This window comes from Chanos chanos, chromosome 9, assembly GCF_902362185.1.
Source record: "Chanos chanos chromosome 9, fChaCha1.1, whole genome shotgun sequence".
NCBI lineage: Eukaryota > Metazoa > Chordata > Actinopteri > Gonorynchiformes > Chanidae > Chanos > Chanos chanos.
The window spans coordinates 15,317,845-15,335,840 of NC_044503.1; the positions used below are offsets into that span (position 1 = coordinate 15,317,845).

At 41.1% G+C, this 17,996-nt stretch overlaps 1 protein-coding gene across 1 annotated transcript; it reads right to left on the minus strand.

Moving 5' to 3' along the window:
- Window positions 1-5,923: 5,923 nt before the first annotated feature.
- On the minus strand, window positions 5,924-16,748 carry actr8 (actin related protein 8). The gene is made up of 13 exons (XM_030784831.1): window positions 16,617-16,748; window positions 15,992-16,162; window positions 15,501-15,611; window positions 15,299-15,403; window positions 14,902-15,075; window positions 14,093-14,186; window positions 13,812-13,944; window positions 12,785-12,938; window positions 10,944-11,039; window positions 10,677-10,817; window positions 7,046-7,316; window positions 6,492-6,655; window positions 5,924-6,189 (listed from the first exon to the last, which is right to left on the minus strand). The coding sequence occupies exons 1-13, from the start codon at window positions 16,746-16,748 to the stop codon at window positions 6,046-6,048; spliced, it is 1,890 nt and encodes a 629-aa protein (XP_030640691.1). The 3' UTR covers window positions 5,924-6,045.
- Between the last annotated feature and the right edge of the window lie 1,248 nt (window positions 16,749-17,996).

The window sequence follows — 17,996 nt, forward strand, 5'->3', positions numbered from 1 at the left end:
GCACAAACCTTAAAACCTGTTCTGAATATCAGCTGGGCCGTCAGTGTTGACAGTAAGTATCACCATTAACAGGCTCTATTTTCCATGCCAAAGTCACTAAAACTTCTTTTTTAGGTGCAAAAACCAGGACTACAGCCAACAGTGAGTTAAGATCATGGCTGAAAATCATTGTCAAACATTTGCTGTGACTGATAAAATTATTGATTTTATTTCAGTGTATTAATTGAGTATTGGCTAACATTTGGCTTTAATGTGTGCTTCCATGCCTCAAGGAGGACTATGTAGTATGTATTGGTGATATGATGAATCAACCTTTAATGCTTTAGTTAGCAGTGATATCTAAGAGAGATGTCACCCTTACTCTGTGTTTCAGTTTATCCCAGATGTGAAGCTTGGACTTCTTTACACACACACACACACACACACACACAATCCTTGGAGCTGAAGATCAGTTAAGATTATCAGGTTCTGTTATCAGCTAATCACTGGTCATTTTCAGTTAAAATACTGTTCATCCATCTAGTCATAGTGTGTCTGAATTTGCACAAACAATGCTATGGCATATAGGTCCGAGAACCTCAAATTTTGCAGCAACGCTGAACACTGGCGCTTGCAAGTGTAAACATAAAATATACATCCTTAAGATGTCCTTCTTAATCTTGCTTGAGGAAGCAATATAGAATGCACAAAACTTAGAAAATAATAAACATGATGAAATGATTCCAAATATGGGAGCTTAAAGGAATACTTTCTTTTAGTCCACTTTCCTTCAACAGTGATGAAAACATACGCCGATGAGCCAAAACATTACGACCACCTGCCTAACATGCTGTTGGGCCTCCGTGTGCCGCCAAAACAGCGCCGACCTGCCGAGGCATGGACTCTACAGGACATCTGACAGTGTCCCGTAGTATCTTGCACCAAAACATCAGAAGCAGATCCTTCAAGTCCTGTTCTTGGCGACGGTATTCCCTGATGGCAGTAGCAGTAATGCGCCCTGCCACACTGCACACATTGTTTGGGAATGGTTTGAGGAACATGATGAAGTGTTCAAGGTGTTGCCGTGGCCTCCAAATTCTCCAGATCACAATCCGATGTGGGATGTGCTGGACCGACAAGTCCGATCCACAGAAGCTTCTCCTTGCAACTTACAGGACTTGAAGGATCTGCTGCTAATGTGTTGATGCCAGATACCACAGGACACCCTATGGGGTCTCGTAGAGTCCATGCCTCGGCAGGTCGGCGCTGTTTTGGTGGCACACAGAGGACCAACAGCATATTAGGCAGGTGATCATAATGTTCTGGCTCATCAGTGTATTCTTCTCTGTTAAGTAAAAAACCCCACTTACATACATATGCGCACGCGTGCACACACACACACACACACATCTTGTTTAACAGTGCTTCCAAACTGAGCAGAAACCGTACTGAATTTTTTTTGTCTTTTCAGACAGCATAAGGACTCTCAGTGGCACATGGATAGACGTGATGGATAAAAGTTACCGCTGTCACTATGAGCCTCCATTTAGCAAGGTCAAAAACATTACTGTTGAGCAGGTAGAATTCCTATAGCCAACTATGCCATGTTTTACATTAAAACCAGTGTTTTGACCCTAATACCAAGTTACATGTACATGTATATAAATACCTACAGTATGCATCTGTGTGTTAAAAATATCAAAAATACTCAGTTACTTTCTCGTGTTTTCACAAGGCAACTCCCCTCAAAATAATCCTTTGAGGCCAAATTTTTTAATATGTGAGGAATTCTAATATTAATCCCACTTTTAGTGCCTCAGTTTGAATGGTTTTGGTCACTTTTGACCAACACAATAACAATTTTTGATCAACTTAACCAATTTGGATACCCATTATTGTCTTAGCTCTTAATAAAATAGAGGAATAGAACATCATTATGTAAAGGTATATGTCACAATTATCACTTTTTTGTTTTCTTATTTTGAAGCTTTGGTTCCATTTTGCGGACATCCTAGCAGAGCCAAATGTCCACTATGCTGTCACAGCGTACAATCTTCCAGTCCCACCAGATGGAGCTGAGGAGGATCACCAATTATCAAGAATCTTTGAACCTGGTTGGGTTTTTTCCTGCCTTTATCATACTTTAAATTCATACCTCCTAATGTTAATTTGACAATTTGAACAAAAACGGACTCTCTGCTTTTCAGGGTGCTCTGATAAGCATATGAGGCACCACCCTGGATGCAATGGTAAGTGTGTTTAATCCGTGTGACAAGAGAAATCGTCCAAATACACAGTTTAACCATACTGATTTCTGGGTTGTACAGAAATAGAACATGTAGATGATTAGCTAACCAGATTACTCTCCATGCTGGGTGGGGCAGAATTGAAGTGTGTTATACCAGGTTTGTACTCTTATTTAAATACTTGTTAAGGAGATGAGATTAACTTTTTTTAACTGATTATTCGTGATTTATCAATTTAAGAAATGTGATGTAAATTGTGGTACAGAAGTCCACCATCAAAATCAGACCGAACTCTTTGTGTACTCAAAGACCTGAGTGAATGAGCGCACATATGTAATGACAAAATATTTAGAAAATGCTAAATTTGTCCTGATGTTGGTGGATATGGAATAAGATTAGGTGAATTCAGATTAATGGGATTTTGCTTTCACAGACACTGGACATATTAGCCTTTGAGGCTTGAGAGAGCACCGCTTATTTTCTGAATAATCCCTATTCTTATCCACATGATATGTCAAGTTTTTTTTTATTTGCCATTTTTTAGAGGCACCGTGGGATCCAAATGTTTCTGCAGAATTTAAGGAGAATACCATCAAAATTTGCTTCAACACTCATGTGAAGGCCAGACAGTATACCATAAGACTCAGGAGGGAAACAGTCATACTAAATGTAACTGTCATCAAAACGGTATGTTTGGTCTTATACACTTTCATACTGTCAACCCAATATACTGAAAACCCATGACACGTGTTTTCCAATATTGATCTAGTCCAAATAAATGTTGACAAAGGTAAACATCTTTACATTTATTTTCTGTTGAAGTCTGAAGTCTGTGTTTCAAGCAGTAGAGGTTTCAACAACCACTTTTTTTTTTAATAAACACTCTGGGTTTTTTATTTATTTATTTATTTTTAAGGACGGAAAAGAAGAGAGACAAACCACTGAAATGGAATTTCACGAACATTGCGATGACAAACTGAATGTGTCTGTGAGCATACACTCTTTTCCTTCACGATATTTATCAAAATACTCTGTCTTTCAGGATATATTGAGTTGCCAAAGAGCTTAAAAAAAATGAACATTGTAGGCAAGGTTACAATGGCCTTGCATAGTATGTTAGAACAAATACGCGCTGTGTGTCTGTCCATATTCATTACATGTTCTACGTAAACCCTAATGAAGTAACATTCATGTGATTATTTTCCAGATAATGCTGGATCTTTCTTTGCGAATGCGCATTCCAGTGCGTGGAAGTACCTGGAGTAAAGTTAACTGTGACAGTGAGGGGAAAGGTACGTGGTAGCACTAGTCAACTACAACTGCCCCTTCTCTCCAAATAGTAGACTGATACCCAAATACAAACAATTGTACATTTTGTTTGATTCGGGGGGGGGTCTATTAACCATGTCAAAGTGATATACTTTTCTGTCAGACAAAGTGGTGCCACATATAACAGAAAGAGAGCCTGAATACTTACTAGACCTCTTAAACAATAATTTAATTGAAATAAATCCTAAACACCACAGGCCACTTTCAAATGTGCTGAAATGGTGCTGTGAAACATTTGTCATATCTGAAAATGCATTTTCCCCCCTTCTTTAGTTTCAGATCATGCAAAAAGGGGTAAGTGTGTTTTTTTGTGAACACTCTCTCTCACCTCTTAATAAATATTATACCTTAATTCCACAAGAAAGAAAGGAGAATGCTGTGTTTTTTAATTAATGGTTATATATCTGTAGTGAGGGAGAAAGACCCAACTGCTGCCATAGCGACTGGTTTGGGATGCATATGTGCTGTGTTTCTGCTGATTTTCACAGGGTGCCACACATGTAAGTTCTGAAATGAGTCTTAACTAACATGTAATAATTCTTATCATGCCTGCATAAGCTGTGTGAACAATTTCAATCCATTTTCATCTTTCATTTCATTGTTCTTCACTTCCAGATAAATATTTGAAATTGAGGTCTTCTCCCTGGCTGAGAAAAACGGCGGTGGCTAACTCCAGCGTGGTAGAGGTGTTGATTGTGTATCCTGCCGTGGACCCGCCCTTTCAGCAAGGCGTGGCGGCTCTGGCCAACTTCCTGCAGAGTCGAGATGGCATCAGTGTGACGATTGACATATGGCAAGGCAGCAGCTTGGCCAAACAGGGTCCGCTCCGATGGCTAAACACAAATACTACCAACGCTAAGACTGTCCTTTTTGTCTTGCCCCCAAAGCCTTCACACACGTGGTCTAGCCTCAGCAAGGACACTGGTATGGCTTTTGAGTATCCATACAACCAATGCAGTGGAATCACTTGAACACGGTCATTAAGTTTAATAAAGCTATTTAAAGCACTAGGGTGAGGCAGTCACAATGCAGAAGTTGTAAAACTGTAGTGTGACTCTAGTTAAACTTTACAAACTCTCCTTTGCCAGCATTTTTTTTTCTTCTGGCACAGCTCTGATTGCAGCAGAATCAAACTGTCCTCCGGTCAAACCCTTGATTAGCTGAGTCAGCCACATCAACATTGCGCTAGAATGATTAAGTTCTATCAGGTTGACTCCCACATGTTAGGTTAGCAAACTAGCCTGTAGCTTGTTAGAGACTGAAGGTAAATGGCTGTCTGTGCTGCTTGACTGACCATTTGAAAAGAAATGGGGAAGGGATATCTAATTATGTGGTCTGATACCCTCCACAGATGTTCTTATACTAAACCCTGGGCAAAACACCAACCCCTGTGACTACACGGTGCCAGCCTCAGCGTATGAGCTCTACTCATTGGCTCTCAACATGGTCAGCAGTCAAGCCAAGGATGCCCGTGCCCAAGGCAAGTTCTGGGTCGTCCATTTGGGCCAGCCTGTAGATGGAAGCTGCGTTCCTGTGGAGCTGAAGTGTTGCAGACGCTTTACTCTACTCAAGGACCTGGAAAAGCTCCTCCGTAACCTGACCGCTAAGCCCAAGGAGCGGTTTTCAGGACCGCGCCTGTGGTCGAGATCTTGGTGGCAGTCGGAGCCGCCCTATAAAGACGAGGCCAGTCTTAGGCTTAGTGAAGCTGTGCAGCAGTTGGAAAGGTGGGGGACGGGGACGGTTGCCGTCTCCATGCCATCCAAACCCAGTACTTTCAGCCAGCTCTAATGCTGGTAAACATACGACAAAGATTTTTCTGAGGCTGTGGTTCAGATCACACGAGCTACACGCTGAGGTCTCACGACAGAGATCAGAAGTTTCTGTTTATAAGTGCACTTGCTCAGTCTGAAGAACCAAGAAAAGCTGTCATTCTGTTTCCCAATGCTGATCCACCCATTGCCACTCATAACTTATTTTTTCGCAAAAAGCTAATTGTTTTAAATGTTTTTCTTCAGCACTGGAATGCCTTGTCATTCTTTGGTTGCACCCAGTTTAGTCAGATGCTTGACATCTATCTTACAGGAAGTCAAAATGCAGGTAGACGGCAGAGCTAGAGAAAACTGTTTTTCTCAGTCTAGGTGGAAACATATCTTTTGTCTCATCTTTTTGCTGTTACACTGCAATCTTGCTTCAGTGAAGACCACAATCTATGTGGTCTTCCTGGATACCAGCTAATCTTTTTAAAAGAACTGTTGCACTTGTTTATCAACTCATTTGGGTTTTATTATTTTCCTATTCATTTCTTACCCCCAAAAACATCGATAAAGACTAACATCTTTTGCAATTGACTTGAAGACGACATATGTAGCTATACAGACATACCAACACATGGATACACATAGTTGTGCTTTTTCAAACTCATTCCTCACAAACATACACACACAAACAAACAAACAAACAAGTCATCTGTCTCTCTCTGGCTGTCTTGGGGTCACCAGACGAACGCCGCCCTCTCACGTAGCATTCGAACCCCAAAACGCTGCCACTCTCTTTTGTGGATCCACAGCTCTTGTGTTGTGTCCAAACAGGCCAAAACAGCACCACCTTTCCAAGCAATCAGCCGCGGATCCATGTCCTGAAGGGAGAGGGGATAGTCACATTTTACCTAATTTTTTAGTAACTGCATCTTCTGAGAAAGTTCCAGAACTTACTGGGAACAATTGATCCTTTGTGCCCAAAGGTTCAATAGTGTTCAGATTAAAAGGCAGTTTCAAGTAGCATCTTGAAAGTTCAAAGAGTGGTTTTTGTTTTGATCTTTTTATTCTAAATTCAAGGCATATTTTTCAAATTGAAATAATATGAATATGAAATATTATTACTGATGTCTTCTGTTTAACGTATGCACTGTAATGTCTGAAACAACGCTTTGTGCATTACCTTGGGTCGGGTGATGACCTCCACATTCTCTACCACTCTGCGGAAAGACGGGGGCATCTTATTCAGGATACGGTGCTGAAGGAACTCCTGCGCCCCGTGGAACATCATTCCTCCTCCTACCACCAGGATGGAGCTGTACATTTTACGCTTGGTCTCATCCGACGCTACCAAACACACACACACACAACACACACACTCTATTTATAATCTGGCTGGTATTTGTAAACGGAGCCATGGAAAGCCTCCTGATATTTCATAAGTTTGTTCATTTTGTATAAGCGGCCTTAGAATATACATCACTGTCAGGGCTCATAGTATTTTCATAAGTAATACTGCTAGGGGGAGTTGACCAGAACATGGTTTTTGGGGTTCAGGAGAACTGTGTCTGAAGGTGTGCATATTTTTGTATCAATACAATGAAAATATCTATGACGTTTTAGCTAGTTACTGACAACACAAAAATAATAATAATTAAAAAAAAAAAAATGAAGAAATTGCATGAAAAACAAGCTGTAAATAATGAATAAAAAGAAGTGTAAAAAGTGGGAGATTACCACAACAGTCAATGCTGTGTAAGATGGCTTTGTCAAGACCCAGTGCTTTGCCTTCAAACTGTGTCATCGTGGTTTTTCGGGAAAGAAGAGCAGAGGGCGGATCCTCTGCCTCAGCCCCGCCCAACAGACACTCCCCTTGAGAGTGCCCCAGATCTGCTTCCTGGCCATGGCTTCCTCGCTCAGACTGCTCACCACCTCCCTGGCTACTAGACTCGCCTTCAAAGCCGGGGGTTTTAGGCAGAGCTTTCCGTTCTGCTGTGGCCTTGGAGGACTGACACAGACAGAGATAGAGAGAAAGAGAGGAGAGAAAACAGAAATTTGAAAACCACGTGCTGAGACAGTAGGGGCTTTTCCACCACAGGAACTTTTGCAGGAAGTCAGAAACTATAGCCCCTTCTCCACTGGAGGAACCCATGCTGATTTTGGTTCCTGAACCATAGTTCCATAGTGCTCTGGTGGTTCAGGAACTCTTGAGTATTGAACATTGCTAATTTTCACAGAATGTCCAAGGAGACCAACCTCTAGTTTGCAACACCCACATTTAGCAAGTGAGAATATGGTAGTAAATAGCAGCTTTTTCAGAAGCAAGTTGTACCAGAATGGAAAATCAGAACACACCAAAAGGAGTGGAAAGATGGACTGACAAGGAGATGCAAGCCTTACTTAGTATCTGTTCTGACATTTAGAGAGTGTTTCAGTTCTTAACAAAAACGTTCTTTGTGTTTAGTTGAACTGCAAAGCAATACGAGGAAAAAAAAATGAAACAATGACAAAACTAATTAAATACCATAATAACTGAACTTGCTTATACAGAACCCCCCGCCACGGCTCGCTAACGCTGCCCAGCATCAAGAGAAAGTATCCTACCACGTATTGCTAGCCCAGGAATTTCAAAATTTGAAGTACGGTTTCTACTGTATATGTATCGCTTTCGCACCATTGTGAAGTCGAAAAATCGTACGTCGAAGTCGGGGAGCACCTGTACATCATAGAGAGATAAGTAATAAATTGGGACATTTGAGCTAGTGAGGTAGGGGTGACGTCCAGGCAGGTGGGTTAGTTTGTGGATGTGGAAGTAAGGGTTTCCCCATAAAGGAGGATTTCACCGTGACATGTCAAGTATAAGAGGAGGTTAGAGAGAGAGAGAGATTGAGGCAAAAGAGAGACTGAATCACAACCTCAACAACTCAACATCCTCCTCCCCCATCTTCCCCTTCCTGACACATTCTGTAGATCACACAAGTGCAGACACAAAGCAGTAGATTCCCAGTTACCTTGTAGCATTCATGCTCAAGTCAGATGTGTGGTTATTACGCCCACTCAAAAAAAACCAAAAACCCACATCTGGCTGTTCCAGAATATAGCTTCTTGCCTGAAGCTTGAGAAATAGTTGACTTCAGCTCTACACCTGTTTCTATCCTTATATGGAGTCTTTGCTTAACAAAAACTATCCATCAGGTTTGGTTTTGTCTCGTATGTATTTACTTGTTTTTTTTTATTCATCCATAAAATGTGACGATTTATCCCGTATCCTACTAATAGTTCTTCTAACCATCTGAAGTATATTTTAGATACATGTGGTTTAATTTTTACATTTCAGAATGCTTGTATGCTGTGTGATCTTTGCTCTAATTTCCTTTCAAGAAAAGTGCGTTCCAAAAGGCCCTGGGGTCAGTGATACAGACTCTTAATCCTTGAAGAAGACCATGCTGTGCTCTATAGCTGTGGTTGCCTAGAGACTTTGCACTCTTCCTGTCCTTATCAGTCTGCTTCAGCATAGTTTATATTTACCGAGATGTGCTGACACCATGGAAAATATTTAAGCATTAACACTACCTGAACATATATTCTGCCTAATCAAGTCTTAAGCAGCAATATTAAGTGTCATTTTAGGTTGAACCGTGAAAAATAACAAAGAGGAAATTATGCGAGAATGCCAGGGTTGAGTACATGCAGGAATGTGCATGCAAGCCCAAAAGAAGAAGTATAACAGATCTGCTGTAACCTCTATATAATCAGGAGATTCGGTCACTGCTTGAACTGTCTGTAACCTTTGGCGAAAGTGTCTTAAATTAGAAATGTTAAAGGGATGTTGGGCTGGGACCATCTGTCACAGTCTAAAATACTGTCTGAATTCAAAATAAAATCATATGTCAGACAAAGGAAAGTTGTGAGGGAGCAGTTGTCCTCCAAGAACATGTTTTGTTAGAGTTCAAAAGCAAGACAGACTTTCCCCACTCCCACATCACGACACCTCTAAAGCTGTTTGCGTCATGTATGAATACTTTGTACTTCTCTCTGTTCAGGGAGACTGTGCTCACAATTGACAAGAGCTCACTCTCCTTTGATAATGCTGTTGGAATAAAGGAAAATGATTCATCACATCTGACGTTTGTTGTCTCTGAGACTTAGCCAGTCTCCATAAGGAGACTCCAAATTTCCTTTACAGCACCTGAGAAACCTCGTGAGTGTGAGGACTAGATGTCAGCTATTGCCGCTTTTCCACTGCATGGTACCGGCTCGACTCTACTCGCCGCTACTTGATTTTTGGTATCTGGTATCTCGTTCATTTTCTACTGCAGTTAGTACCCCCTCGATGTAGCTGGTGACGTTGGGATTTCACACTACACCTATGAAAGAGAAGGTAGATAACTTTGTTTGGCTACTAAGCCATGTTAGATACTTGTTCAGCTCATGTTTATTTACGTGCCTCCACTGGTTTAATCATTTCCAATGCACCGACTGTAACTATAGACATGCGAGTTGCAGATATATGTATCATTGCTTCATTTAGGCAGAGTAAAAACGCTATAGCTTAACCACCGTTCCAAAATGCAGGTGAGAGCGTCCTTTGTTACCATAACTTATACTAACCTAGAGTTAACGTTAGGTAAAAGGCCAGATTTGCTAGCGACTGAAATAAACACAAACACGAACCAGAAACTCTTAGAACTCTCTGACCCATCAGAAGCCTGCACTGTTCTCACGACACCTTTTGGTATCGCCTCAGCTCACTCTAATCAATGTGATATCAAAAGAGTACCAGGTACTAGATGCTAGATTTGCCTAATGAAAAAGGAAAAAAGGCGAGTTGAGTCGAGTTGGTACCACCAAAAGGGGCATATGAAGAGGAGGATCCCTGAACAGCTATACAACCATTGATTTCTTTTCTTAAAGACTCTTTCTCCTGTCTTTATTCTGATTTTTTTTCTTTTGCTCTTATTCTTTCTTTATCACTCTTATTTTGATTTGAAGTCTGTCTCTCTTTAATTTGCTACCAACACTGTTTTTTCTTCTCCTTTACTGTCTTCCTAGATGGCACTTGTCTTCTTATGTTTGGATTGTGGAGAAACTCTCTATACTGCATTACATTTTTAAATGTGTTATAATTCTCACTCTGGACAGACTTAATCTCGTTGTTCTTGTGAAATGACAATAAAGATATTCTATTCTCTAGTTGATTTCTTATCCATTTTTATTGGCGTATTTGGGATATACAGCAAGTTCTCTACACCACATTTTAGCTAGCTTTCCTACACAAGACAAACAACTCCTTATGGTCACTGCAGCCATGGTTTATAAAAAAAATAAATAAATAAAAAAGAGAGAGGGAGGAAGAGAAAAGCCTGACCTGGTCCTGTTTGCTCTGCGTGGTCAGCAGATAATGTTCGTCGTGAGGATCCTCTGGGTCTCCCTGACAACGATGCTGCAGTGAAATCAGCTTCTGGCCCAGGATGCCAAACGTGGCAGGGTAGAACAGCGCCATGGGGGCCTGGGGAGGGGACGTTGAAACGCAAATTTAAATGTTGATGCGCAGACGCGCGTACACGCAATTGCGTGTTCAGTGTTAACCGATGACTATCTTTGGATGAAGGAGATGGGAATTAGTCATCTTGACCTGAAGTTTTTCATCTCCTAATCGCAGCTGGTAGAGGAGAGCAGGGGACTCTGGGAAACGTGTGCGAAACTCATGATCTTGTAGTCCACAAATGTCCTTTGGAGAGAAAGAAACTGATCATTATTGATGTTCACTGAGCTTATCTCTACATTGCCTTGTTGTATATACAGTCAGATCCATAGGTAATTGGACAGTGACACAATTTTTGTAATTTTGTACACCACCACAATGGATCTGAAACGAAGCAATCAGGATGTGATTGAAGTGTAGACTTCCAGCTTTAATTCAAGGGGTTTAACAAAAATATTGCATTAATCGTTGAGGAATTACAGCCATTTTTATACATAGTCCCTCCATTTTCAGAGGCTCAAAACTAATTGGACAAACTAACATGATTCTAAATATGAGGATTATTTTTAATACTTTGATGAAAACCCCTTGCAGTCAATGACTGCCTGAAGTCTGGAATCCATGGACATCACCAAATGCTGAGTTTCCTCCCTTGAGATGCTTTGCCTGGCCTTTACTGCAGCTGCCTTCAGTTGTTGCTTGTTTGTGGGTTTTTCTGCCTTCAGTTCTGTCCTCAGTAAGTGAAAAGCATGTTCAGTTGGGTTGAGGTCACGTGACTGACTTGACCATTGAAGAATATTACTTTTCTTTGCCTTGAAAAGCTGTTGTGTTGCCTTCACAGTGTTTTGGGTCATTATGAATATGTACTATGAAGTGCCGTCCTATCAGTTTTGCAGCATTTGGCTGAATCTGAGCACATAACATAGTCCTATACACTTCAGAATTCATCCTGTTAATTCTATCAGCAGTCGCATCATCATTAAACACCAGTGACCCAGCTCCATTGGCAGCCAGACATGCCAGATGATGTGGTGTGCTTCGGATCATGAGCTGTTCCTTTCCTTCTCCATACTCTTCTCTTCCCATCATTCTGGTACAAGTTAATCTTGGTTTCATCTATCCAAAGACTCTTGTTCCAGGACTGACCAGGCTTTTTTAGATGTTTTGTGGCAAATCTAATCTGGCCTTTCTGTTCTTGAGTGTTACCAGTGGTTTGTACCTTAAACCCTCTGTATTTACATTCCTGAAGGTGTCTCTTGATTGTAGACTTCGACAATGATACGCCTACCTCCTTGAGAGTGTTCTTGACTTGGCTACATGTTGTGAAGGGGTTTTTCCTCACCAAGGAAAGAATTCTGTGATCATCCACTTTAGTTGTCTTCCGTGGTCTTTCAGGCCTTTTGGTGTTGCTGAGCTTGCCAGTGCACTCTTTCTTTTTAAGAATGTACCAAATTGTTAATTTGGCCACTCTAAAAGTTTCAGCACTGTCTGAGAGGTTTGTTTTGTTTTTTCAGCCTAATGATGGCCTCCTTCACTTGCACTGACACCTCTTTGGACTGCATATTGAGAATTCCCATGAACTACCAAATGCAAATTCAACATTTGGAATCAACTCCAGACCTTTTATCTGCTTAATTTGTCATGAAATAATGAGGTCACACCTAGCCCTGACACTGCTTGTCAGTCAATTGTCCAATTAGTTTTGAGCCTCTGAAAATGGTGGGACTATGTATAAAAATGGCTGTAATTCCTAAACGGTAATGCAATATTTTTGTTAAATCCCTTGAAGTAAAGCTGAAAGTCTATAATTCAATCACATTTTGATTGCTTGATTGATTTCAAATCCATTGTGGTAGTGTACAGAGGCAAAATTACAAAAATTGTGTCACTGTCCAAATACCTATGTATCCGACTGTATTAAATACAGATAAATTTTAAAAATTCCCCCTGCTGTTTATGAATTTTCTAACTGGTCTGTGTGAATTTAGCACCTGGTCCAGGTGGCAGAAGGTCTCTTTGAGATGCTGAAGCAACACGCAGTCCATGCGGTTGGCCAACTGACATTCTCTATAAGGAAAGCCTGCCCTCTGCAGGAGCCAGAAGAAACAGCGCGTCACATCTGAACCTCCGTATGCCAAACACAGCCTGTGGAGGGAGGGATAACCACACATAAAGAACATATTCACTCTCACATACACACATACACACACACACATACACACACACAAAATGCACATCTGGAACCAAAGTACAGCTTACACATGGGATGCCTACTCTCTTGTGTCTTGGGACACATTATCAGGTGTGCTCTATTTGCCTGCACTGAGCATGCCCAGAACAGGAGGAAAAAAGGACTTTACTTCACACGGACAACACGTGACCACAGTTCCTAAAAGAGTGTACATACATACAAATTCACAGAAGAACACAAACACTGGCATATGGTCCAGAACCATGCACAGGTTCTGCTCATTCAGTAACTGGGGTTTGAGTGTCTGCAAAGCTCTAACACAACACACAGCTACAGGGCAACAGCAGACAGGGTAATGACTCAGAGGTAACACTTAATCAGGTGTTTTAAACATAGATGACATGACACATATTTGTTTGGGTGACAGAAACACATGGTACTTACTGCAACAGTAAGAATAACACAAGAACAAACACACAAACAAACGTCAGGGACTATATGTACAAACAGGGAAACTACTACACTAAGCTTGGGTTCCACAGTCACTATAATAATCATTACAAATCAATACTTTATTTATACGTCAATAATTCTGACATCGTGATAAATGGGAGCACAAGTAAACATTTTATCAAGAGGAGACCCCCGAATACAGAACAATCTTGTAGACCACTGCAAGTAGTTAAAGGAAATGCGCTTAGCCGACAGAACCGCCCCTGTAATTTGTAAGTGGTCTTTGGGAGCTAAGATTGTATGTAAGCTAAAGCATCAAAACACTGATGTGTTTAGGTTTTTCTGTGTGGAGCTGGTTTGGGGAATAGCAGTACCTGGAGTTGCGATGGGACACGCCATCTTCTACACAGCACACGCTGGTCTTCTGATCCCCGACATCCACCACACACGCACTGCTCAGTCCACTGCCAAACGTAGCACACACTGACTCCTGGTGCACTACAACGGCTACAGGTCACACACACACACACACACACACACACAGACTTTTAGGATTAAGCCTGTCAATTTACTGGTAGTTTGGTGTGTTTGTTCTGAGTGTGCGTGTGTGTGTCTGGAGTAGTATATTATATTATCATTATCTGAAGAGCTTTACCCGAGAAGCCCATGCTGCTCAGAAGCAAACTGATGAGTTCCTTCACATGCTGTCTGTTATAGATGTCTGGGATCAACAAGATACATCTGTAGTACTGCCGAACAATCAAAAGATATTCAAATTAATCTGATGCTTGTAGCAAAATACAACACTCGGTCCCACCATAACTGATTGCTAATCAAAAGATATGTACACTGTCCTGTGTGCACTGACTTTTATGACGTGGATTTCCTTCCCTCTTTGACTGGTACAACCAAGCACTTATTTGTGATACTTGCTGTTGGAGGCATTTGATAGTTTACATTAGGGGGGCTGTTCACCCACTTGTAATCCAGTCTCTTATTTTCCTTCAACATTCTTACATTTGTATCTGGTCTAATCCTGAACTTATCAGTAGTACTTCAGTAACAGACAGCTCATAATGGATGTATACTTAGTTTGCATTCTGCCTGTCTCTGAAGTCGCACTGGATAAAAATGTCTGTTAAATGAATAAATGTAAATGATTATGTAAATCAGGAGTGAGAAGTGACACAAAAAGAGTGGGTCTGTCTTAACAACTTTGGTTACTGTTGGTTTTTTGGGGGGGTTTTTTTTGGATAAGAGCGTTTACTAAATGAATAAATGTAAAACAAAATTGTCAACCAGAGGCATACACATAATCAACGACAAATACCTTGTAACACTACACAGTGCTAACAAATGGGTGCTGATCAAATTCATGTTCACAGATACAGTGGACACATCAAGAAACTCACTGAAGTTTACTTTACAAGTGGGTTTTACCTCTCTAGCATCATGCAGCCATACCTTGAGGTCTTTGAGAGGAATTTCCAGATGTTTCTGGATGGCGTGAGACCAAATGGCTTCCAGGTCGGCCAGCACAGCAGTCAGAGAGCCCCCTGCCTTATTGTGGATATTCAGTTGACCCCTGCAGACGGGCCAATGGATATCATAACAGTCTGCTGGGTTAACGTACAGAGCCTGTCACAGAGAGAGAGAGAGAGAGAGAGAGAGAGAGAGAGAGAGAGAGAGAGAGAGAGGGGCTGTTTATCCTCAGACTTCCCTTGTGTGCTTGATAACTTGATAACAGCATTTCTTGTCAGTGCTAAGCAACTCTTTTGCTGCTCTTACAGCAGCCTTTGGAACTGCAGGTATAATTAATGCTGAACTTCTTCCCCTGTCTGTGGCAGTATTTTGTTCTTACCTCGTCTCCCACAAGATACTCTGGCTGGTGGGCTGTATTGGTCCATTTTACTCTGGAGTTTGGGTCCAGGACTGCTGGGCGGATCTGTCTGTTATATGACCGGGCCTACACACACGTAGACACACAAACACACACAGTCAGAGTGTATCCTGATTATGGACTGAGCTTCAATGAGCGATATTTAAAAATTGCACAGACTGACCTGTTCAGCAGAGACTGGTGTCCTTCTCATGCCATTGGACATTTTCTTTGACCAGATTGCCTGGTCCACCATTTTAAGACCATTTTGTCTCTGTTCATTACTTTCAGGTCTCTGAAGGAAAGGAAAGAGGAGAACGAGAGAAAGAAGAGAGAGAGGGAAACGGATGTCAAGACAAGAAATTTCACCTTCTAAAATAAATGTTCATGTGGTCAAAGATACATTTAGATCCACAATACAACTGTGGTGTATCACAAGACTGCACATTTGTCCTCCAGTCAAGTACTAACACATTTGATTCTGTCCATCAACTGATCAAGCATTTGGTTAGATCAGTCATGCGGGTAAGAGCTAAGTAACGGTAAAATCTTGGAGTAGCTGTTAGTCTGCATGACAGAAAATGCTTCCCACAAATCATTAGCGTGCACTAGACATCCTGCGCCACTGACCACTTTCTCAGTTAAAATTCCTGAAAAGGAAAAATGCAGACTTACATTCAGTCCGTCTCGCAAAAGCCAGGGATCTTCATACCGGGGCTGACCAGTTTGTTTGTGTCTGCGGGCAATAACATGGGGAATCGTCACGGGTAGCGTGTCCGTGGCTCGACCGATCCGGAGTGTTTTAGATCCAGGGTGGATCACCACGATAAAGTTGCTCTGTATTTGCTGAGGATGAATGATTAATCTTAATTATGGTTGCTGCAAACACTACAGAAATTGATCTGCACGTCACAACCAAAGTTTAGAAGTTCTATTATCGTGCACTGAGTGCTCCAGTCACAATGTCAGTTTCAAAAGGGTTTACAGATGTACGATATTGTAACCTCCAGTAACAACGGTTAAAAAGAAAATAACAGAACCGTTATGCTTAAACTTTAAACTGTAAGATTTAGCAAATCCCTCCGTTCCTGTCAGCTAGGATAAAGTGCACAATGCTAACACACTGCTTCTAATTGACACACCAATGAACTGAGCTTTGTATTAAAAACCATTAACTGTGTACGTACTTTGACCCGCAGACTATTCAGATATATACGAAAAGGGAAAGTTCGTTAGCCTGCAAGATAACCCATAACCCTGCAATTAAACTACTTGGTGACATTTTCGTGTCTTCACTTACTTCTTGTAGAGGCTCTGGGATAAATGGAGGAACGATTGGTCTTTTCACGCCGCGTTGCTCTTTCTCTTTGTCTTTCTCTCTTTCTTTCTCTTTCTCTTTCCCGTTTTCTTGTTCTCTTTCTGCCTGTGTCATCGTGCTGAAAGTTTTAGTTACACTAAGCCTTCATTTATGTACATACAATGCACTTCAAATCCAAACCGCCGCGTTCAAAACATTGAGCACGCTGAATTTGTAAAGGATGGCCAACCATGGTATTTCTCTGCGTTTAAAGAGGATGGGCGACTATAAACATTAAACGGCACAAAACGAAGAAACGAAGAACATAAAAGCTGTTCTCTAGTTCCACTATGCTTCTGTATCGCTAAAAGTTCTCCTAATTCTAAACAAAATACCGTATTTCATCACAGGAAACTATGCAGTTAAATTATGTAATTGCATGTATGCTGGAAGACAAAATCAAATAATAAATTAATCACTGCTCTTCATCTAAGATTGTATCTGCTACTAGGATTATACATGCCACTAGCATATCCAGCAACTAATTAGATGAACTAAATTTTAAAAGATTAATTAATTCACAAATACATATGTGATCAAAGGAGAAAGGCCCTCTGGCATGTGTTTCATCAAAATATGCAGGAACTTATGAGGATTAAGGATTAGTCTGTGATCAGAGTCAAGGTTGGCACGGTTTATGCTTCCTTTTCTACTATCTTTGAATTAAGTTCTTATACTGAAGATTTACTAATTGAAAAAGGTGTTTTGATTCAATAAAACATAGAAAACTTTTTTGTAAAGTAGTAACAATTTCAGAGATTGTTCCAGAATCCCAGAGATCGTTCTAAGTCTTTAGAGGGCAAGCCCTTGCAGAAATCCAAACACAAACCACAAATGCTGTATGAAAAGTCTCTAAATAATGAAAATTATAGAGGGAAGACAACAAGGCCAGCAAGATAAAAAGTAAGACAGTGCAGTGAAACCATCCATTTATTTAAGTACATTTACACATAGTCTCAAAAGATTGGAAAAAAAAATGCCAGCAACATTTCACCAATACATAGCTTTATTTTACAGATGCTACGAACACAAATCAAAGAGTAATGTGTGTGCGTGTGTGTGTGCGCGTGTGTGTATGTAGTTAAAAGTGGCAGCTGAATTCAGCTGCTCTGGCCCCTAGGTGCAGGAATTCCCAGAGCAGCGTCAAGAGTCTGCAGAGCAGAAGCAGCCATAGGATGAGAGGGGACTGACAGGTGTGTGTGTGTGTGTGTGTGTGTGCGTGTGTGTGGGGGGGCAGCGTTGTTGTTAAGCTCCTCCAGGGTGGAGAGCTTACACTACAGACAAGCCGCCTTGGTTTAGCATGTCTGACCCTCTCGGACGCCT

Excerpts from the sequence above, each read along its gene's own strand:
- actr8 (XM_030784831.1), bottom strand. The coding sequence starts at position 16,748 with ATGACACAGGCAGAAAGAGAACAAGAAAACGGGAAAGAGAAAGAGAAA. Across the intron at positions 15,612-15,991 it reads TTTTGCGAGACGGACTGAAT|AGACCTGAAAGTAATGAACA; the intron begins GTAAGTCTGCAT and ends CCTTTCCTTCAG. Across the intron at positions 12,939-13,811 it reads GTGTCCCATCGCAACTCCAG|GCTGTGTTTGGCATACGGAG; the intron begins GTACTGCTATTC and ends CTCCCTCCACAG.